Genomic DNA, 17876 nt, shown 5'->3' with positions numbered 1-17876 from the left:
CAGATGGTCCAAGAGGAATTCAAATTGCAGTCAATCTACACAGAAGCAAATGTTGTGGCTCATAGTTCAGGATCCTGGCTTTACACAACAGGACTAATAATGTCAATTGATAATGCTTTTCCAGTAGAAGTGTTGGAATTGGCCTGTGTAGCAGCACTGGATTGATGTATTATGTTTCTTTCATCTAATCTTATTTTATTTTTTAGCCATGAAAAAAAAAAAAAAAAATACCACTTTGGAGGCACATTCATAAAAAGTTTTCCTTTTCCTAAAAAAATCCAAAACATATATGTATATGTATTTCCTCAAAATCAGATCATAAATCACCACATCAAAGTTTGTAAAATCATTTGCCCGCAAAAAAGTACATTAGATCAATCTAGCAGAAGATATAGCTTAGAACGCAATAGAATCAATCAAAAAGTAGATCATAATCAACTAATCAAACTCGACTAAGCACAAATCAATCATTAAAATCATCAAACTGCGAAATTTCACAGATATAGAATTAGAAAATCATAGTGTATCTAGAAATTCAACACCTAAACCCTAGCGAAAGAATCAGATCTCGTGTTTTCTTCTACCATGAATCAATCAGTTATACTCCTATTTGTCACACCATAACAGGCTATTCCATCCTCTCTCTCAAGTCCCCAAAACTAAATACAAAAATGAATAATGTACAGTGACAAACCCATGTTGTAAGCATATATAACTCACCACAACATCCTATTCAGAATTCATCAAATTTCATTGTTCACTTAATTGATTACCATTAACAACCCATTCTTTTGGAGGACTTTGCCGATGACAACTAACCGGTGAGAGAGAGAGAGAGAGAGAGAGGAAGATGATACATGTATATATATACAAATTTTCCAATCAATAAAAGTGAGAGACACAAAGAAAAGCAAAATGATTCACAAAAACCCAAAACGAAACTACTCAGATATATAGAAAGATATATAAATAAATGTATATATATGTGTAAAGTAAGCAATTGAACGTGCCTTGATCTTGAAAGGGAGAGGGGGAAGAATGATGGTGCCCTTCGTTTGGAGGACTTTGCCGATGTTGTTACCGACGGTGGCTGCGAGCGTTAGGCAGGTCGACTCCTACAAAGAGAGAGAGAGAGCGAAGGTGTCGTAGAGAGAGAGCAACCCTGTAGGTAGATTTGTCTAAAACAAATTCAAAAGGATTTTTGATATCGCAGAGAGAGAGAGAGAGAGAGAGACCTTGGTTGTAGATCTGCTTGAAATGAAGCCAAAAAAGGGTATTTTTTGTCTTTGAATTTTTTAATTATTTTATTAGTGGGAATGAGTTGGAATGGAATGGTCATTCCATGTCCTAAAAAGAGGAATAAGCATTCCACCTTTTTTATGGAATGGGCATTCCCTGAGAATGCATTGGAATGGCCATTCCACTTCAATGTGATACACCAAACAAGGGAAAGGGAATCAGAAAGTGGAATGGTCATTCCATTCCAGCCCATTCCATCACACCAAACTAGGCCTTAGTGCTTAAAGTTTCAGTGCTTAAAATTCAGTACTTGAAATTTTTAGTAGTTTTATCAAACAACATTCTTGATCTGATGTTACGCCAAGTACCCGGCCTGAAAGACTTCCGAATAGAAAAAATAACCTGACTGCAACGAGAGCGTTGCGAGTTCATCGTTACACTAATCCACTATTGCCAAAATAACTTTAAATATCATTTTTAACTTGCTCTATATAATTGTCTGATTTCGTAACAGTAATTTTATGGATAGTTCAATTTTAGCTGGATAATAAAAAAAAAGACACAAGTAATTAAATAAATAAATAAAAATTCCCAAACAATTACGGTGAGAAGACTCGTGAACAAAAGAGCACAACAGTTAGTGTCTAGCCGGATCACGGGTGTTGTCACAACTAGTGGACATGCATATAACAAAAGGGCAAACATTGGTCATGTACACCAATATAAAAACTGGTATATTTATAGTACTACGTATTACATTCCAAGGAATGGGATAGTTAAAAGACTTTTATAAACCCAATTTGGTGTGGTTTAAGCTCTGTAAATTAACTTCTTGTAAATTGTGAAGGTTGAGAATGCAGTGGGAGGGGTGGTGGTGGTGGGAATAACCTTTACGGATGCAGAGATTAGTATACCTGCTCCTCAGACTCTGTAATGGTCGGAACCTCGTGCATTGTGTTTACCTTTTAGGATTGAACTTGTCACTGGCTCGAGCCTAACTTGAAATTGAGTTCTAATTATTATTATTATTTTTTTTTAATTGGTACTCACACACCTATGCCATCATAAAGGCTTGAACACTTGACCTTCTTTTAAAAAATAGGAATTTGGTAGCTGGTCACTGCCAGTTGGTCATTCTACTTTTTATATATTCTTATTTTAAATATATTTTGTATTTTAAAAAGATGATCAACCTTTCTTTCTTTCTTTATTTATTTTTTAAATCTTAGTTTATAGTATAATTAATCATTTGGATAATCAAAATCCAATTTTTTTCTATTTATAATTAAGAAGTTTACTTTCAATTTTAGATTTTTTATGCACAAGCGTAATCCAACCGAAGCTAACTCCAACTTAATTACTATATTTAGCTTGATATTTTAAAGAGTAAATTACAATAACATTCTTTGAGTTTTAAATAAAATACACACGATAGACCGTTCATCATTTATTATTTTTATCTCTTTTGAGATTTGATGTGTGCTCAACACCACCTTTAATATTTTCTTTTGAAAGACTTATTAATCAAATTTTATAAACTGACAATAAGGGTAGGTGTGAACGTTTTAAGTGCGGGTGTGAACGGTTTAGGTTAACTCCTGTTTAGGTGTGAACGGTTTAGGGTAACTACTGTTTAGGTGTGAACGGTTTGGGGTTTTTGTGGGCCCATTTGGAATTTTAGGTTCAAAGCAATCGTTAACCTTTCGGTGTTCATGTTTTTGGACTATTTGGTTCGTTCCTCTTATATAAAACCCCATCCCACACCACTCTGTTTTTACTCTACACAACTTTTTTTCTCTCTCTCTCTCTCTCTCTAAGCTCACAAATAGCTCTTCATTTTATCAAAATCATTTTTCTGGGTCATAAATTTTGAATTCAAACATTCAAAATTTTGCACTTTTAAATAATTTTGAATGGTTTTGGCTACTGGGAATTACAAAAGGTTCCATTTTTGGAAGTTCTAACTGCTTCTTTTTTTTTTTCTTTTTTTTTTTTGAGCTCTTCCCCTGTTTTTCACTGTTAGAATTTGGTAGGTTTTAGATTCTGGGTATTGTTGAAATTTAGCCGGATCACGGGTGTTGTCACAACTAGTGGACATGCATTTGAAACAAAAGGTCAAACATTGGTCGTGTACAACAATATAAAAACTGGTATATTTATATATTATATTCCAAGGAATGAACTGTTAAAGACTTTTAAAAACCCAATTTGGTGTGGTTTAAGCTCTGTATATTAACTTTTTGTAACTTGTGAAGGTTGAGAATAGAGTCGGATATGGGGTGGTGGTGGTGTGTTTTCACGGCATTGATGGGTGGAGTGTTTGGGGTGGTGCTAAAGAAGGCAAATGAGTGGATTTATGTGAGGAGTTTGGGAGAAAAGCAGTACTCTCTGCCTCCAGGGGACATGGGTTGGCCTTTCATTGGCAACATGTTCTCTTTTCTCATGGCTTTCAAGTTTGGTGGTGATCCTGATTCCTTCATTTCTGCCTTTGCCACCAGGTGCTCTCTCCCTCCTCCCTCTGTGTGTGTGTGTGTGTGTGCATTCTCTAATTTATTTTTCCATTTATCTCGGGTTTTGCATCGAGGTGCAATTTGATCGGACCAACGAAGAAAACTATATTGAAATTATAAAAATAGACCCACTATATAAGTTTGTCTCCACAAATTAAAAGGTTATTTCCCCTTACAAAATTTTCTAAGTCTATCACTGGTTTTGAGTATATTTGCTCCCCATAGAGGTTGGAACCTCGTGCATTGTGTTTACCCTTTAATGTTGAGCTTGTCACTAGCTCGGGCCTAACTCGGAAGTTGAGTTCTATTTTTTATATATATTTTTTTCTTTAGTTGGTATTTACGTATTCATATTTCTACGGTGACTTCAACCTGTTCCTTTAAGAAATAGAAATTTGGTAACTGGTCACTGTCGTTGGTAGTTCTACTTTTTATATATTAATATTTTAAATATATTTTGTATTTTAAAAAGATGATCAACCTTTCTTTTCAATTTTTTTTTTTTAATCTTAATTTATAGTATATTATTAATCATTTGCATAATCAAAATCCAATTTTTTTCTATTTATAATTAAGAAGTTTACTTTCAATTTTAGATTTTTTATGCACAAGTGTAGTCCAACCGAAATCAATCACCATATTTAGCTTGATATTTTTAAGAGTAAATTATAATGATATCCTCTAAGTTTTGGATAAATTATACACGGTAGACCATTCATCGTTTATTATTTTTATCTCTTCTGAGATTTGGCGCGTGTGCTCAACAATATCTCTAGTATTTTCTTACGATAGATTTGTTGACCAAATTTTATAAAATGACAATTTTATCTTTCTCTTGTATAAAATGCAATATAATATAATATTTTAAAATCATTATTGACTTTTTATATTCAAAGTCATTCTTCAGCTACAATTTATAGACGAGCCATTTTAAAGGCGGCCAAAGTGATAAAGGATCTATTTGTTTATAATAAAGATTAACGATCTATCTGATTCGAACTTGAGCTGTACTTGGGCTAGAGAGCTTGGACGGGTTAGGCTTGAAGCTTCTTTTATAACACACCGTGCTTTGAAATCACAACATGGAATCTTTTGGGTAAATACTCAACATTTAAAATTTTAAAGTATAATTATTTTTTTCTTCTCAATTTCCAATTAGCACGAATTTTTTTCAGAATTTAAATTTTAGTATTTAAAAATTTCAAAACTAAATTATTAATTTTATTAACAACCACTATACTTTTGTTATGGTTTGTCCTTTCAATGCTTTCATTAATTAATGGATTAGTAATTTGAAATCTTATAATCCCAATTTCACCCTTGTAGTTTAAAAGTGATTAAATAACGTAATGCAAAAACATTCAAATGAAAAATTCTTTTTAATGCCATATAATGGAAATTTCTGATGGTAGAGAGGTCAATCAAATAATATTTAAAATAAGGAAAGCATAAGTTGTGGTTTTGATAACTAAGAATAAAAATCAGTACAATTTACCCTTTTTTTTAAAAAAATTTTTAATGAAAAAATGCAGATACCATAAAGCTCGAATTTACAAGGCCTTCATGTTCGGAAACCCAACCATAATCTTGACAACACCGGAAACATGCCGGCGAATTTTGATGGACGATGAAAATTTCGGACCGGGTTGGCCTAAATCAGTCACAAAAGTAATAGGAAAGAAAGGACTGCATGGCATTTCCAATGAAGAACACAAACGTCTCAGGAGGCTAACAGCTGCTCCTATCAAAGGCCACGAGGCATTATCAGTGTACATTGATTGCATAGAGGACATTGCCGTAGCTGCATTTGATGAATGGGGTCGCCGGGATCGGCCGGTCGAGTTCTTGACTGAGATGAGGAAGATAGCATTCAAGGTTATCATGAACATCATTATGGGCAGTGAATTTGATCCTAAATCAATGGAGGCCATGGAAGAGGAGTATACTTTGCTAAGCCATGGACTAAAGGCCATGACCATCAATCTACCTGGATTTGCTCATCACAAAGCACTCAAGGTGAAGTTACCTACTCTTTATTAGTGATTGTTTCGAACATTTTTTAAAGTATTGAATTAATGTCTTAAAGCAAAATTGAAAAAAAAAAAAAAAAAAAAATTATTTTCAATCATAATATGATTGTCACATTGAATTAAAATTGGTTAAGGATGTGATATGTTGATGTGCATTATTATTGTAATTGGTTAACAGCTTAGACTTTTTCGGGATTGATGTTCTAATATGACAATAGAATTTTGGTTTTTGGAAGATAATTGATTATTGCATTCCCTTGTTGTTTGTACTAATTTGTCTATTTGCATCTTCACGAGTGAAACAGGAGTGTTACAAATCAATGTCATAGACTCATAGTATGATCAAGTTTCAATTGCTTTTACGTCAGTTGTTTTCATAAATGACAATGTCGAAGGTTTTTATTTCAAAAGTTTTGATAATGAAAACACAGTTGTCAAAAAAAACTTCCAAAATTTCTTGTCTCAAAACAGATTTTTTAAACTCTATTTTAAAATTCTATAAAACGGGGCTCACATGATCAAAGGCTAAACTAGTGCAATAACCGTTGCATTTAACATTTTTCGTTTTTTCTATTATTCACCAAAAGAACAATTTTTTAGAATAAAAAAATTTAAGACTATCACTCCACTATGATATTTTATAGAGACAAATATATTAATTGCTGTGTTTATTTTTCTAGTAGTTAATCTTGCTCACAAGAATATAATGATATGTTTACTGGTATGAATCGGCACCTTTAATTTGAGATGATTACTAATTTTTTTTTCAATTTCAAATTCAAGATGCGTTTTAGTACTTTATCCAATTTTAAATTGAAAACGCAACTCGATGCGGCTAACCATAGCAAGGAGGCTTGTTTATAACTTCATTTTACTTTTTATTTTGACCTCCTTTTGGTCTCAGGCTCGGAAAAATTTGATAAAGAAAGTAAAAGCTATTGTGGATAAAAGGAGGGTGATGATGAGAAGTAGTGAAGCAAAGGTAAAGAAAGATATGATGAATTTACTTATGGAAAGTGAAGACGAGGATGGTCGAAAACTAAGTGATGAGGAGATCATAGACTTGGTAATTATGTATTTGCTTGCTGGTCATGAATCTTCTGCACATACTGCAACTTGGGCAATCGTCTTCCTACATCAACACCCACAATTTTTGCAGAAAGCCAAGGTCGGTAATTAATCTAACCAGTGCAGCATAATGTTTCTGATTCATAATTGAAATATATAATTATATTGCCTAATTGAATAAGATGGCCTGGTTTAAGAATGTAGAACGAGCTAGGTTTCGTTTTGTGAAATAACAAGACTGTTGTCATTTAGTGGTATATCATCGCCTTCCAAAGTAGAAAGGTTAAGGTTCGAGACTCATAAGGAGGTGCACTTGTAGTCGACAAGTGAGTTTCCTGCCAATGTATTTAAAAAAAAAAAAAAAAAAAAAAAAAAAAGTAGAAATTTTGTTTTGTTTAAAGTTGAACACACCGGAATGTTTTGTGTGAGTGGGAGATAACGTGATCATGATGACTGCCATCATAATGATATCATTTCCATTCACATAAATATTGTTGGATGTGTTCGACTTTCAGACACTGCATCACATTTCTTTGAAAATTTTCCCGTAAAGTAATTTTGTTGGAAAATACTTTCATATACCAAAAGCCAAAGGTCTACAGGACTTCCTTTCTGTGCTTTACATAAACCTAAAACAAATGCTTCACCTTTCTAGACATTTTTACTAAACTTGGTCTTTCAGGAAGAGCAAGATGATATTGTAAAGAGGAGACCATCCACAGAGAGCAGACTGAGCCTGAAAGAGATTAGACAAATGGAATACTTATCCAAGGCAAGTCTACAAACATTTCAAGCTTCGTCTGGGAAAGCTTGTAGCTTCCATGGCATTTTGTTTGACACTATATTTCAAAACAACTCATAATGTTTATGACAAACAAGACATCTTTGCTTTAAAGGTAATTGATGAAACACTGCGCTTGGCGAATATCTCATTTACACTCTTTCGAGAAGCAAAAGCAGATGTCAACATTAATGGTTAGTCCTTCCTCAGGACTTATAAATTCTTCATTTTCTCTCCTCTTGTTATTATGATCTATTGAAATAAACCTGTTGATCTTTCAAGGTTACACCATACCTAAGGGATGGAAGGTTTTGGCTTGGATCAGGAATATTCACGTAGATCCTGAAAATTACCTCAACCCAAAAGAGTTTGATCCTTCTAGATGGGAAGTAAGATTACCAAACTAATTTTGCAGCTTAAGACAAGCATTTCTTTGATGAATAACTTATCAGTCAGTGTGTGTGTGTGTGTGTGTGCATTTTGAGCATGAGAGTGATCTATCATTTTATATGTTTTGAACTATATGTAGGATCATAAAATCAGACCGGGCGCCTACATTCCCTTTGGAGCAGGAAGCAGGTTGTGCCCTGGGCTAGATTTGGCCAAGCTTGAAGTTTCTGTGATCCTTCACTACTTTCTCCCCAACTACAAGTGAGTTTCACTGTTCAGTTCTTCTTATTGTGGTTTTCTGCTCTATCTTCTAAATGAAAACAACGTTAGATGAAGGAAAAAGGTTATGCATGTGTATGTGGTTGTGTGTGTATATGCATACAACACACACATACCTCCTGAATGTATAATAATGTGAAACCCTAAGCATAACTTTCTTAATTATGATTGAAATCTTCATGCACAGGCTTGAGCGACTTAATCCCGGATGTGGAGTGAAATACTTACCGATAACAAGGCCTGCTGATAATTGCCTTGCAAGAATCAAGAAGCTCTCAACATCATCCAGATAAACTTGGTTGAATACCATTCCCCTCTTTCCTATAACTCTTGTATACATAGAGGGGAGAAACCAGTACCATGTAAATCAATTACAATATATTTTCTTTTTTATATTAGCATTTGGTTGTCCATTGAAAACTGCTATTTTCACTATGTTTTGAATAAAATTTAAAACTACAAATGAACAATTTCTGATGGAACCACTATAGAAATGTAATAACTAACAATTCCCCAAAAGTACATCTATAGAAAAATAACGATGGTTACTCTTTCTTGCTTAGCAACCACTGCTCACTTTGCTGGAAAAAAGTATTGAAACAAAATTTTCTGCACATTCCAAATGCAAAAGTTCCTAATAAAATGCTGGGTTTTAGTACATTCGAAAAAGAAACTTTTACCAATGAAGCCGTTATGTTCCAAAAGGTGAACCCACAGTGAAATTTGTAGAGCACAAAAATAAGGGGTAAACGAGGTCTGAGATTGATGGAAAAAAAAATCATAATTGAAAGAACACGGAAAATAGAAGACATGGAAAGTGAAAAGGCAAAAAGGTCTAAATTGCGTTCAGAAGCAAAAATACAAAAGAGGGGAAATGGAAGAGAGACAGAAAGAGAGATACAACAGCATATTAAATAGCCAGAGCCAGCATTTCTGTATTAATTGACAACAAATTCTTAAATGGTACTAACCTTCAAAACCAGCTAACCCAAAGTGAATGCGGTAACTCGTTCTAATTCTAATGGTGTTCTTCTTCGCAGAATTTCGTGTACTCCTTTGGGCCCATCAATGACTCCAATTCTGATAGATTGCTTGGCTTCACTTTGATCATCCATCCTTCTTCATACGGACTTGAATTGATCTTCATTACAAATGTGACTAAGTTAGAAACCCAAGAAAGAAATGCAGCATTTGATTATGAGAGTAGATAAAGTAGAATAGTAAACGAGCAGAACCAAGTCGAACTTAAGTTTGGTTCAATGAACGATGATCAAGTTCGAAATAATTATCTATCAAACTGAGTATGAACCAGCCTCTAACCCAGCCAATCATGAGCAGAGCTCAGGTTTTCTGGTTTCTCATATGGTCTCAGAATGCTTCTTAGCTTATCAACTTGAACCAAGCTAGAAATGAAGTCGTTACATTTTAGTTTTGAAATGAACCTTTATTTAAACTTTTTACTATTTTTCAGCAACCAAACAAAGTATAAAGAGCAAACAACTGGGTTGGAGTGTGATAGTTACCAAACCAGGTGATTCAGTAAGCTTTGAGTTAACCTCGACAATCGCGCCTGAGATTGGGGAATTAACATCACTGGTTGCTTTTACACTTTCCACAGCTCCAAAGCTGCCTTCTTTCGACACTGCGCCTCCGGGTTCTGGTAGCTCCACAAACACTACTTCTCCAAGATGGTCCTGTAAAAGGAAACCAATTTTTACAGTTCAATTTCAAATGTGAAAGGGCAACTAAAACTTGTCCTATGAAAGAAAACCAATTTATACAATTCAATTTCAAATGTTAATGAGCAATTAAAAATTGTAAGTAAAAGAAAGTAAATTATAAAAAGTAAGAGCATCATAACTAGAAATACTATGTGCAATTTTATTTTATTTATATTTGATAATTAAGTATGTATTAACAATTGAAAAATTACATATATTCAAGGGGCATACCCTAGGAAATTACATAGAAAAAGTCTCATAGCCACCGGTCAAGGAAGAAACAAAAATAAAGCCCAAGTAAGCTGTGACTTATCCAATAGTCGTCATATAAAAAAGAAAGTTAATTGTTTAATCTCTTTTCAAACAATAGTTTGTATATATTAAACAAAATTAGAGCAGTCTGGTTTTTCATTCTCATATGGCTTTAACTTTTATCAAATCTTTTAGTCACCCCATTAGTTATTAAACTTATTACTTTAACAAAATGCACAATAACAAACAGAGAATATTTAGAATAGATTATACAAGCAAATACAGACATACTAAGTCCTTCTCTTTCAAGATACATAAAAAGTCAAAGCATTCACCCAAAAAAAAAAAAAAAACTCTACCTAATGTTGGTCCTAATTAATTGAGGATATTGAAGGGATTGATGGGCACAAACCCAAGTTTTGACACCACTTTGGCAGTCCTCATGCTCAAGTCTGTCCTCTCAAGCTTGGCAATCCAAATTTTTACCACTACACTAAACAATGTGAATATTCTTCAGAAGTAGTAACTAAAGTCACATTCTTTACCTACTGAACAGAATCCCAGTCTTTGCAATCGAGATTTGAAAGTATACTCTCTATGTATTTTCTAGTGAATATGTTCAATGTTTTAAATTTTTTATTTTTATTTTATAGTAATTGCTAAGTTGTGGCAAGTGGCTTAAATAATGTAAAATCTAAACCATTCCATTATGTTCCGTTACCCCTACCTCCAGTCAGGTAATTTGTGGCTACAACATACTGATTCTAGTGAATTTAGTCCACAGTCCAACCAATAAAAGAAACAGAAAAATGCAAAGAACATAAATATATAAAATCACTATAGTAAAATAATGAGATATCATTATATCTAGACCTATTTAAATGATTTCACATTTGTCTCGGCCTAAATGTCAATTCCACACGCAAAAAGATTAGTCACTTGTGAGGCTCTCCGAAGATCACCCTGCAACAGCCTTACGACGCGACACAACGTGAGACAATAAAATAATGTTGTAATGTAGTCGTTGCATAAGCCATATAAAGTTACTGCATAAGCGATTTGAAATTGTTGCATAAGTGATGTAAAAGCACATAACCCGCTACATGATGAAACAGCACAGGAGAGGTATCCGGTTCACCCGGTACATAACACATCTGCGCGTCCATATAATTGTACCTCAGGCCACTCTAAGCTAATAAGCCCATTGCATGAGAGGTATCTCAAAATACTATGACAGTGATGAAAAAATTGTATCAACAAAGTAGAAGTCATTTGGCTCAATATTCTAATGAAAGAATGACAATCATACAAACAATTTCACAAATACACTCTCTACAGTGCCCCAACACATTCAAAAATGGAAGCACAGAGAATAGAAATAACCTGAGCATGATCAGTGATGCCAATTGTAGCCAATGGACCCTCATACTTCACCCATTCATGTGAAGATGCATACTTCAACCCATCCAGAACTGCAAATCCAACATAATTCCATTCAAAAGTATATTAAAACACACACACACACACACATTTTTGGTGAAAAAATGTTTTTGTCAAAGGACATAGCATCTTTAATTTTTTATGGAAAAAAAAAAAAAAAAATTCTTAAAGCAGCACTTGTAATGCATACACTATAAATCTAGAGAGAGAGAGAGAGAGATGGAGAGAAGAGTACCAGTAGAGAAGCATCTGGAGAGAGAAAAGGCGGGAGCAAGATGAGCTTTGGATGAACAGGGGACTCTTAGAGCATTGGCTGTAGAAGCAGCCCACAATCTGAGTGCCATGTTATCTATCTATCTCCTTTACTCCCAAGTTGCAGTCACGAACCCGAAAGGCAAAGTATCAAATTCTGGAAGATGGAATATACATACACTATATAGCCTGCTTTTATTATCTTGGATGGATGGTTGGCAACGAAAGTCTCATCCTCCTATGCTAGGACCTAAATTTAAAGACCCATTGCACATGTGTTGTTAGAGTCTAGACACATGTCTATAATTGTTGTCAGATCCAACCATAACCTAGTAGGTGGGACAATTTGTCAAGTATTATGTGTGCGTCTGTCTCACAAATAGATCATTTTTCTGTTTTCTGTTCATTGATATTTTTAACTGTGACCACAAAAGCGTGAAATCAAAACGCAATCAAGAAGAAAAAAATAGAAATATAAAAATATACAATACACCGAACATAAATGATTCGCCGTATGCTTATTTCTGCTGCGAAGATCCCGTAAAATATTTTACTGGGAGAAGAAATCGTTGAGTACAAATATATAATTTTTTATTTTAATTTTTTCAAAAAATTTAAAATAGATAGGTAATTTTTACAATTTTGTATAATAAAAGTATATTAATAAAAAGAATATAAAAACTAATTTTTTTTTCATTCCAACCAAACAAAAACAAATTTATTCTTTTTACTATCCATTAAAATAAAAAATACAAGAAAACGGTACAACTTCTCTTTACTAGGAATGATTCATCCATTTCTCCCCTTCTCTTCCATCCCATTTTTTCATCCTTTAAAATGAAATGGTACTCTCTAAAATAATTTTCAATGTTATCTCATCCCACACTACGAATCACAAATACCCTTATTATATATTGTACTGCAAGAAGGTCCCACTCCACGACCCAAAAAAAAATTACAATATGTTATGAAAACAAAATTCAGACTACATCTTTGTAGTCTTCACATGTACTAACTTTTATTTAAGATATGTCACATATCTCCTGTATACCTTAAAGAATGTGTTACTATTTATTACGAGTAGTTATTTCAAATACAGTCCAGTACCCAAGTCTCAACAATTTCATTGATTCGGGCTGAAATGGACCAAAAGTTCCAACAATAGGCCCAATGGTCCTCTGTTTCCTTTGGTTAGCCCAAAGAGCCGCAACAACAACTAACAATAGTCCGTAACCATGTAGACTTGGAAAATCTGAAGGTTTTATTCATTTATTTACTCCTACTAGGAAACGGAGTATTGCCGACGTATCCATAATTACGTAGCGATTGCTGCCGCCGGTAAATCGGCAACGTTGATCTGACTTTGACCACCGATTTTGATCGATTGCCATTCCCACCGATGGCCGAGATCGAGAGTTTTCACATCAACGGAGTGGAGAAGACGACGGTTGAAATCACTCTCAAAACCATAGGCCCTGCTCCTCCCTCTCGCCTCAATGTCTCCTCTCGCATCAAAGTATGTAAACACCACCAGCGCCCCCGCCCCCCCCTTCTTTTTTTTTTTTTTTTTTTTCTCTCTCAATTATATCCATATCTCCTGTATACCTTGAAGAATGTGTGTGTGTGTGTATATATCTTTTTTAATTACGCAACACAATCGTATATGTATTTTCCGTTGTTTCATTGTATCTGCATGATACTGTAAATTTGTATTTTTGTCCCTCTGATTTAGATTGGTGAATGACCTCTTTTTGAATGAATAAATCTTTTAATTTTGTTTTGATATTAGACCCCAATTTTATTTATTTTTTCTTTTTAGGACTAGGGTTTAGTTTGTTGTGGTATTTTTAAATTTTTGTTAAGGATAATGAGAACTCCTGAAAATGTAGAAACCAGTAGAATAAAGTAGAATATTTGTAGCACTTTTATTGGTTTGACTTACTTAATTTCTATGATAATTATTTTGAAAAAATGATGAATGTACATCAAATGTCATGACCCTCCTACACGGATGTGTCCACAAATAGAAGTGCCAACAATCTCTCCCCAAGAGGATGTGGGACGTCACAATTGTCCTCTTTTGGGACCCAGCGTCCTTGTTAGCGGAATCTCACGGGCTTGTGCAGGCTCCGCCATTCCGGCCTGGGATCGGCTCTGATACCATTTGTCACGACCTATCTACACCGTGTAGATATTATCTTCATTGCACACTTTCCTCTTGGTTTTCCTCAAAACGCATCTACACAGTTTGGGGGTGTCCACAAATATAAGTGCCAACAACCTCTTCCCTCGAGGCGAGTGGGATATCAAATCGAAGAAGCAATTTGAACTATGTGGTAATCAATAAATATACAGTGGGGCAGTATGGTGGACGAAAATAGCCGAAGGTAGCAAATTGTAAGTAAAAGTGTATAAACCACATCAATAGAGATGTCATAGTTTACATGAGAAATCCCTTAGACGTGAAAAGGACATGGATTTGGTCCATTTAATGTCTGCTAATTTGAATCGGGGGTTGTAATGCCTTCTAAAAAGGGAACAGTTTTTTGAAGCACATCAAACAACATTATTTTTATTGGGGAAAAAGGGAAAATTATATCACAAGGATATAGAAATTCAGAATGAGATTGTGATGAATGAGCAATAGATGAAATGAAATCCCTTACCAAAAGAATAAAAGAAGTGTTGCAATAGTTCTCCGGTGCAATATGGGCTTGTTTGGTTCAAACGTACAGTTATCTTATAAAGGAGTTAAAAAGAAGGCTGATTTCACATGATATTTTTAGGAAAGCTGTTTTCAGAGAAGTAAACCAAACATACTGTATGATTCTATTAGTATTCAGCTTTGAATAATTTTACTCTAATTTGGTGAAAAGCACAAAACTGAGTAAATCTACGTTCGGACTCTTATTGTTGTGATCCTGTTTCTTTATTCCAAAGATATGTGTGACCGTGTGAGTAGTGCGATACATCTCTAAGAGTCTATGTAAGGCAGTTAAATTAGGATGGCAATTAAGACAGAAAATTCAACCTAAGCTTTCAAGTTGTGTGGTTTATATAGGTTTTGGTCAGGCCTTTTGATGAATCTTTTGAAATTATTTTACCAGAACTCATCCAGATATAGTTTAGTTTGGGTTAGTGGTAAAATAGTTAATATAATTAACTCAAATTCGCCCAAAAATGTGTCCAATTTTAAAATTATTTTTTGTTTTAATTATATATTAGTTAATTGGATCAATTGGACCTATTTTCTTGCCTAGGCTTGTGGTAAAACACTTAACTGATTTTCAAAGACACAATAGAACAAGTACTGCTGCATCGCCATACTATTATTGGAAGCATTGGATTTTTGTCTATTAATGGTCTAGTAAGGATCATTTGACAACCCCCCAGTCCATTCCATTTCTTTCATTATTGTGTTGGATCTTGGCATTCACCATGATACCATCCCAGAAGTGATCGCCAAACCGAAAAAAGACATCATCAGTTTTAGCCTCCCCAACAAAGGAAGAGTTGAACTATAGTTGTCTAAAATAAAAAGCAATTACAATAATCGACCATGAAAAGCTTACCCCATCCCCCAAGTACTTCCTCTTTGTGCATATTAGATGGATCTGTGTGTGTGTGTGTTTGTCATGCATTCATGTACATGCATGTGTACGTATAGTTGTTTTGATGGACAAGCTCAGAAAGACGGGATTTGAATTTGTTTGGAACTAAAAACCTAGATAACGTTTAGTTCAGATTTCAGTTGTAAATGGACAAAATCAATATGCTGTTGTTTAAATTATCTTTTGGTTGATAACACATATGTTAGTTTCCAATCTTTTATGACATAGGGAAACTGTATCCGCATGCATTTGTCGATGATAACATTAACTTTAGTGCAGATGCAGGTAGTATTGTTCGTTCCATAAAAACCACTTTCACTATTGTAATGTAATATTTTGGTTTCTGCAATAATATATGACAGAGGTGCTTTATACGTTTAGATGTGGCTCACTTTGCTTGGAAATTGTTCCCCTCCTTCAGGAGTGATTTATGCATTGGAGGCTATGATCCCTATTAATACGATTATTTCATGCAAATACAGCAGTTTATATTACACTTCTAATGGACGGCCTTTTTTTTTTTATATTTTTTTTATAAGTAAAAAGTTGGCATTAATTATCCCCTAATCTCCTACGTTCATGGGCCAGATCCGGCCCAAAAGCTTAAGCTGATGGCTGGCCTAATTTTAATATTAAAATGATCAAGGGACTTGTATTACAGTTATGAATAGTATGTAGATGCTTCATACACTTTTTTTACTTTAATTAGTTTGATAAGCAGCTGTGTTAGACACATTGCATCACTATTGGTCTTCCATACATCTTAAACTATTAGAGTCAACTATTTTAGGTAACAAAATGTACCTGAAAAGAAGGTAAGAAGGTGAAATTTAGGTAACAAACTATTAGAGTCGACTATTAATAACTCATGTTTTTTAACCAAGTATTTCACAAAGGGTGAAATTTAAGTCTGATGAAACTTGTGTACAAAGGATTGCTGCTGCGAAAATGCCCTTGAATGTTTGTATTTTTTCATGACAATCAGGTGCATGATTTGAGAAAATTGATTGCTGGAAACAATCGTTTACCTATTGACAATTTGAGGCTTATTTTTGGTGGAAATGTGTTGCATGACAAGAAAAATGAAGTTGATGAAATCATCCAACTCAATGATGGAGGTATAGATCTAATCTCAAAGCATTAGTCTCTTGATTTAGTATTCTATTATGTTGTACATTTTCCCTAAGAAAATAACATGTGCTTTCGTAGATTGTTCGCTATAATATTTGAGGTCGAATTCCAGAGAAATGCGTTGGCTTGAGTTGGGCTGGACTAGGTCCTGATCAACCTAAGAACTGAGCTAATCTGAGATCATTTGCTTTATTTGTTTCATTTTTCATCATACTTGGGTCTCACTAGTTATGTGTTGATTAAATGAAATAGCTTACCAAGGTTAATTCAGAGCAAGTTTGGCTAGTTTGCTTAACATCCAATTTGAGAATCGAACCTTATATAGTTATTTTTATATTGAAATATTGTTAACTAGTATAAAAACACTGAATGCATGTTACTTTATTATAAGCTATTGTTATATAGTTGTGTATTTAGAAAAGGGATATTATAGATGCCTCTTTTTAGGCATGTTTGGTGTTCAACTTCTAATATGCAGGCACATCTTTTTCTTTTTAGATTCTTTGATTGTTGCTGTCAAACCAAAGCCACCTGTTAAACAGATTCGAGATGGGTTAGATGATGATGACGATGACGACGATCTGGTTAGAACTTAAATAACTAATTCCATATAAAGGAACTGATATTTTGCTTTGATTTATTGCAAAGGGTCACCTTTTTATTTGTTAAATTGCAGAAGTTTCAGCTTCCTCCATCAACAAGTCGGTGGAAGAGGAGGCTTTTCTTTTTTCTACACGATAAGTTGAAGCTTCCTGGTAAGCATTTGGCTTGATTTGATGCTTTATATTTACAATATATAAATAAATAAATTTTCTGACTTCCACTTATTATGATTGGTAGATATGCTTTTGATGGCAATTCTCTCTCTCAGCCTAAAAGCGTGGGCTGTTATCATTATATGGTTTATGTTGGCACCTGTTGCCCACAGATGGGATTTAGGACCTTTATATGTAAGTCTGCTTGTTTCTCTTTGTTCCATTTTTGTTTGCAAGCACAGGATACCGACTGTTTGTTTGAGGTGCATTTAGATTGCATGAGGATTGAGGAAGTTAGATGGTTCCATTGTGTTTTACATAACATATGAAACTAGTAGTTTAACCTGTAGAATGGGCCTTTGCTGCCCATAGCTTTTGATATATGTGGTTAATTCTCACTTTACTCATCTATACTTT

General features: G+C 34.2%; 3 protein-coding genes across 3 annotated transcripts in view; 2 read left to right on the top strand and 1 right to left on the bottom strand.

Moving 5' to 3' along the window:
* The first annotated feature begins 3011 nt into the window (after positions 1 to 3011).
* Positions 3012 to 8717, top strand: LOC132282837 (ent-kaurenoic acid oxidase 1-like). Its single transcript, XM_059784641.1, has 9 exons — positions 3012 to 3389; positions 3495 to 3737; positions 5282 to 5765; positions 6684 to 6947; positions 7530 to 7619; positions 7744 to 7822; positions 7911 to 8017; positions 8158 to 8279; positions 8485 to 8717. The coding sequence occupies exons 2-9, from the start codon at positions 3514 to 3516 to the stop codon at positions 8588 to 8590; spliced, it is 1476 nt and encodes a 491-aa protein (XP_059640624.1). The 5' UTR covers positions 3012 to 3389; positions 3495 to 3513; the 3' UTR covers positions 8591 to 8717.
* Positions 8718 to 9115: 398 nt separating this feature from the next.
* On the bottom strand, positions 9116 to 12188 carry LOC132282838 (glycine cleavage system H protein 3, mitochondrial-like). The gene is made up of 4 exons (XM_059784642.1): positions 11946 to 12188; positions 11654 to 11742; positions 9821 to 9991; positions 9116 to 9438 (listed from the first exon to the last, which is right to left on the bottom strand). Exons 1-4 carry the CDS (start codon positions 12052 to 12054, stop codon positions 9316 to 9318), a joined length of 492 nt encoding a protein of 163 aa, XP_059640625.1. The 5' UTR covers positions 12055 to 12188; the 3' UTR covers positions 9116 to 9315.
* A 1015-nt stretch (positions 12189 to 13203) lies between these two features.
* LOC132285473 (uncharacterized) overlaps positions 13204 to 17876 on the top strand; it is a 5791-nt gene continuing 1118 nt past the window's right edge. The window contains exons 1-5 of the mRNA XM_059787664.1: positions 13204 to 13478; positions 16559 to 16691; positions 17203 to 17288; positions 17381 to 17459; positions 17545 to 17654. Coding sequence (XP_059643647.1) covers positions 13362 to 13478; positions 16559 to 16691; positions 17203 to 17288; positions 17381 to 17459; positions 17545 to 17654 — 525 coding nt within the window. The 5' untranslated portion in view covers positions 13204 to 13361. The remainder of the gene's footprint in view (positions 13479 to 16558; positions 16692 to 17202; positions 17289 to 17380; positions 17460 to 17544; positions 17655 to 17876) is intronic.

This window comes from Cornus florida, unplaced genomic scaffold (assembly GCF_030987335.1).
Source record: "Cornus florida cultivar Cherokee Brave unplaced genomic scaffold, ASM3098733v1 CherokeeBrave_3.0.0_Hap2_Chr11, whole genome shotgun sequence".
In the NCBI taxonomy this organism is placed as follows: Eukaryota; Viridiplantae; Streptophyta; class Magnoliopsida; order Cornales; family Cornaceae; genus Cornus; species Cornus florida.
Note: the sequence above shows the minus strand (reverse complement) of the source record. Positions and strands in the feature narration are given on the sequence as shown.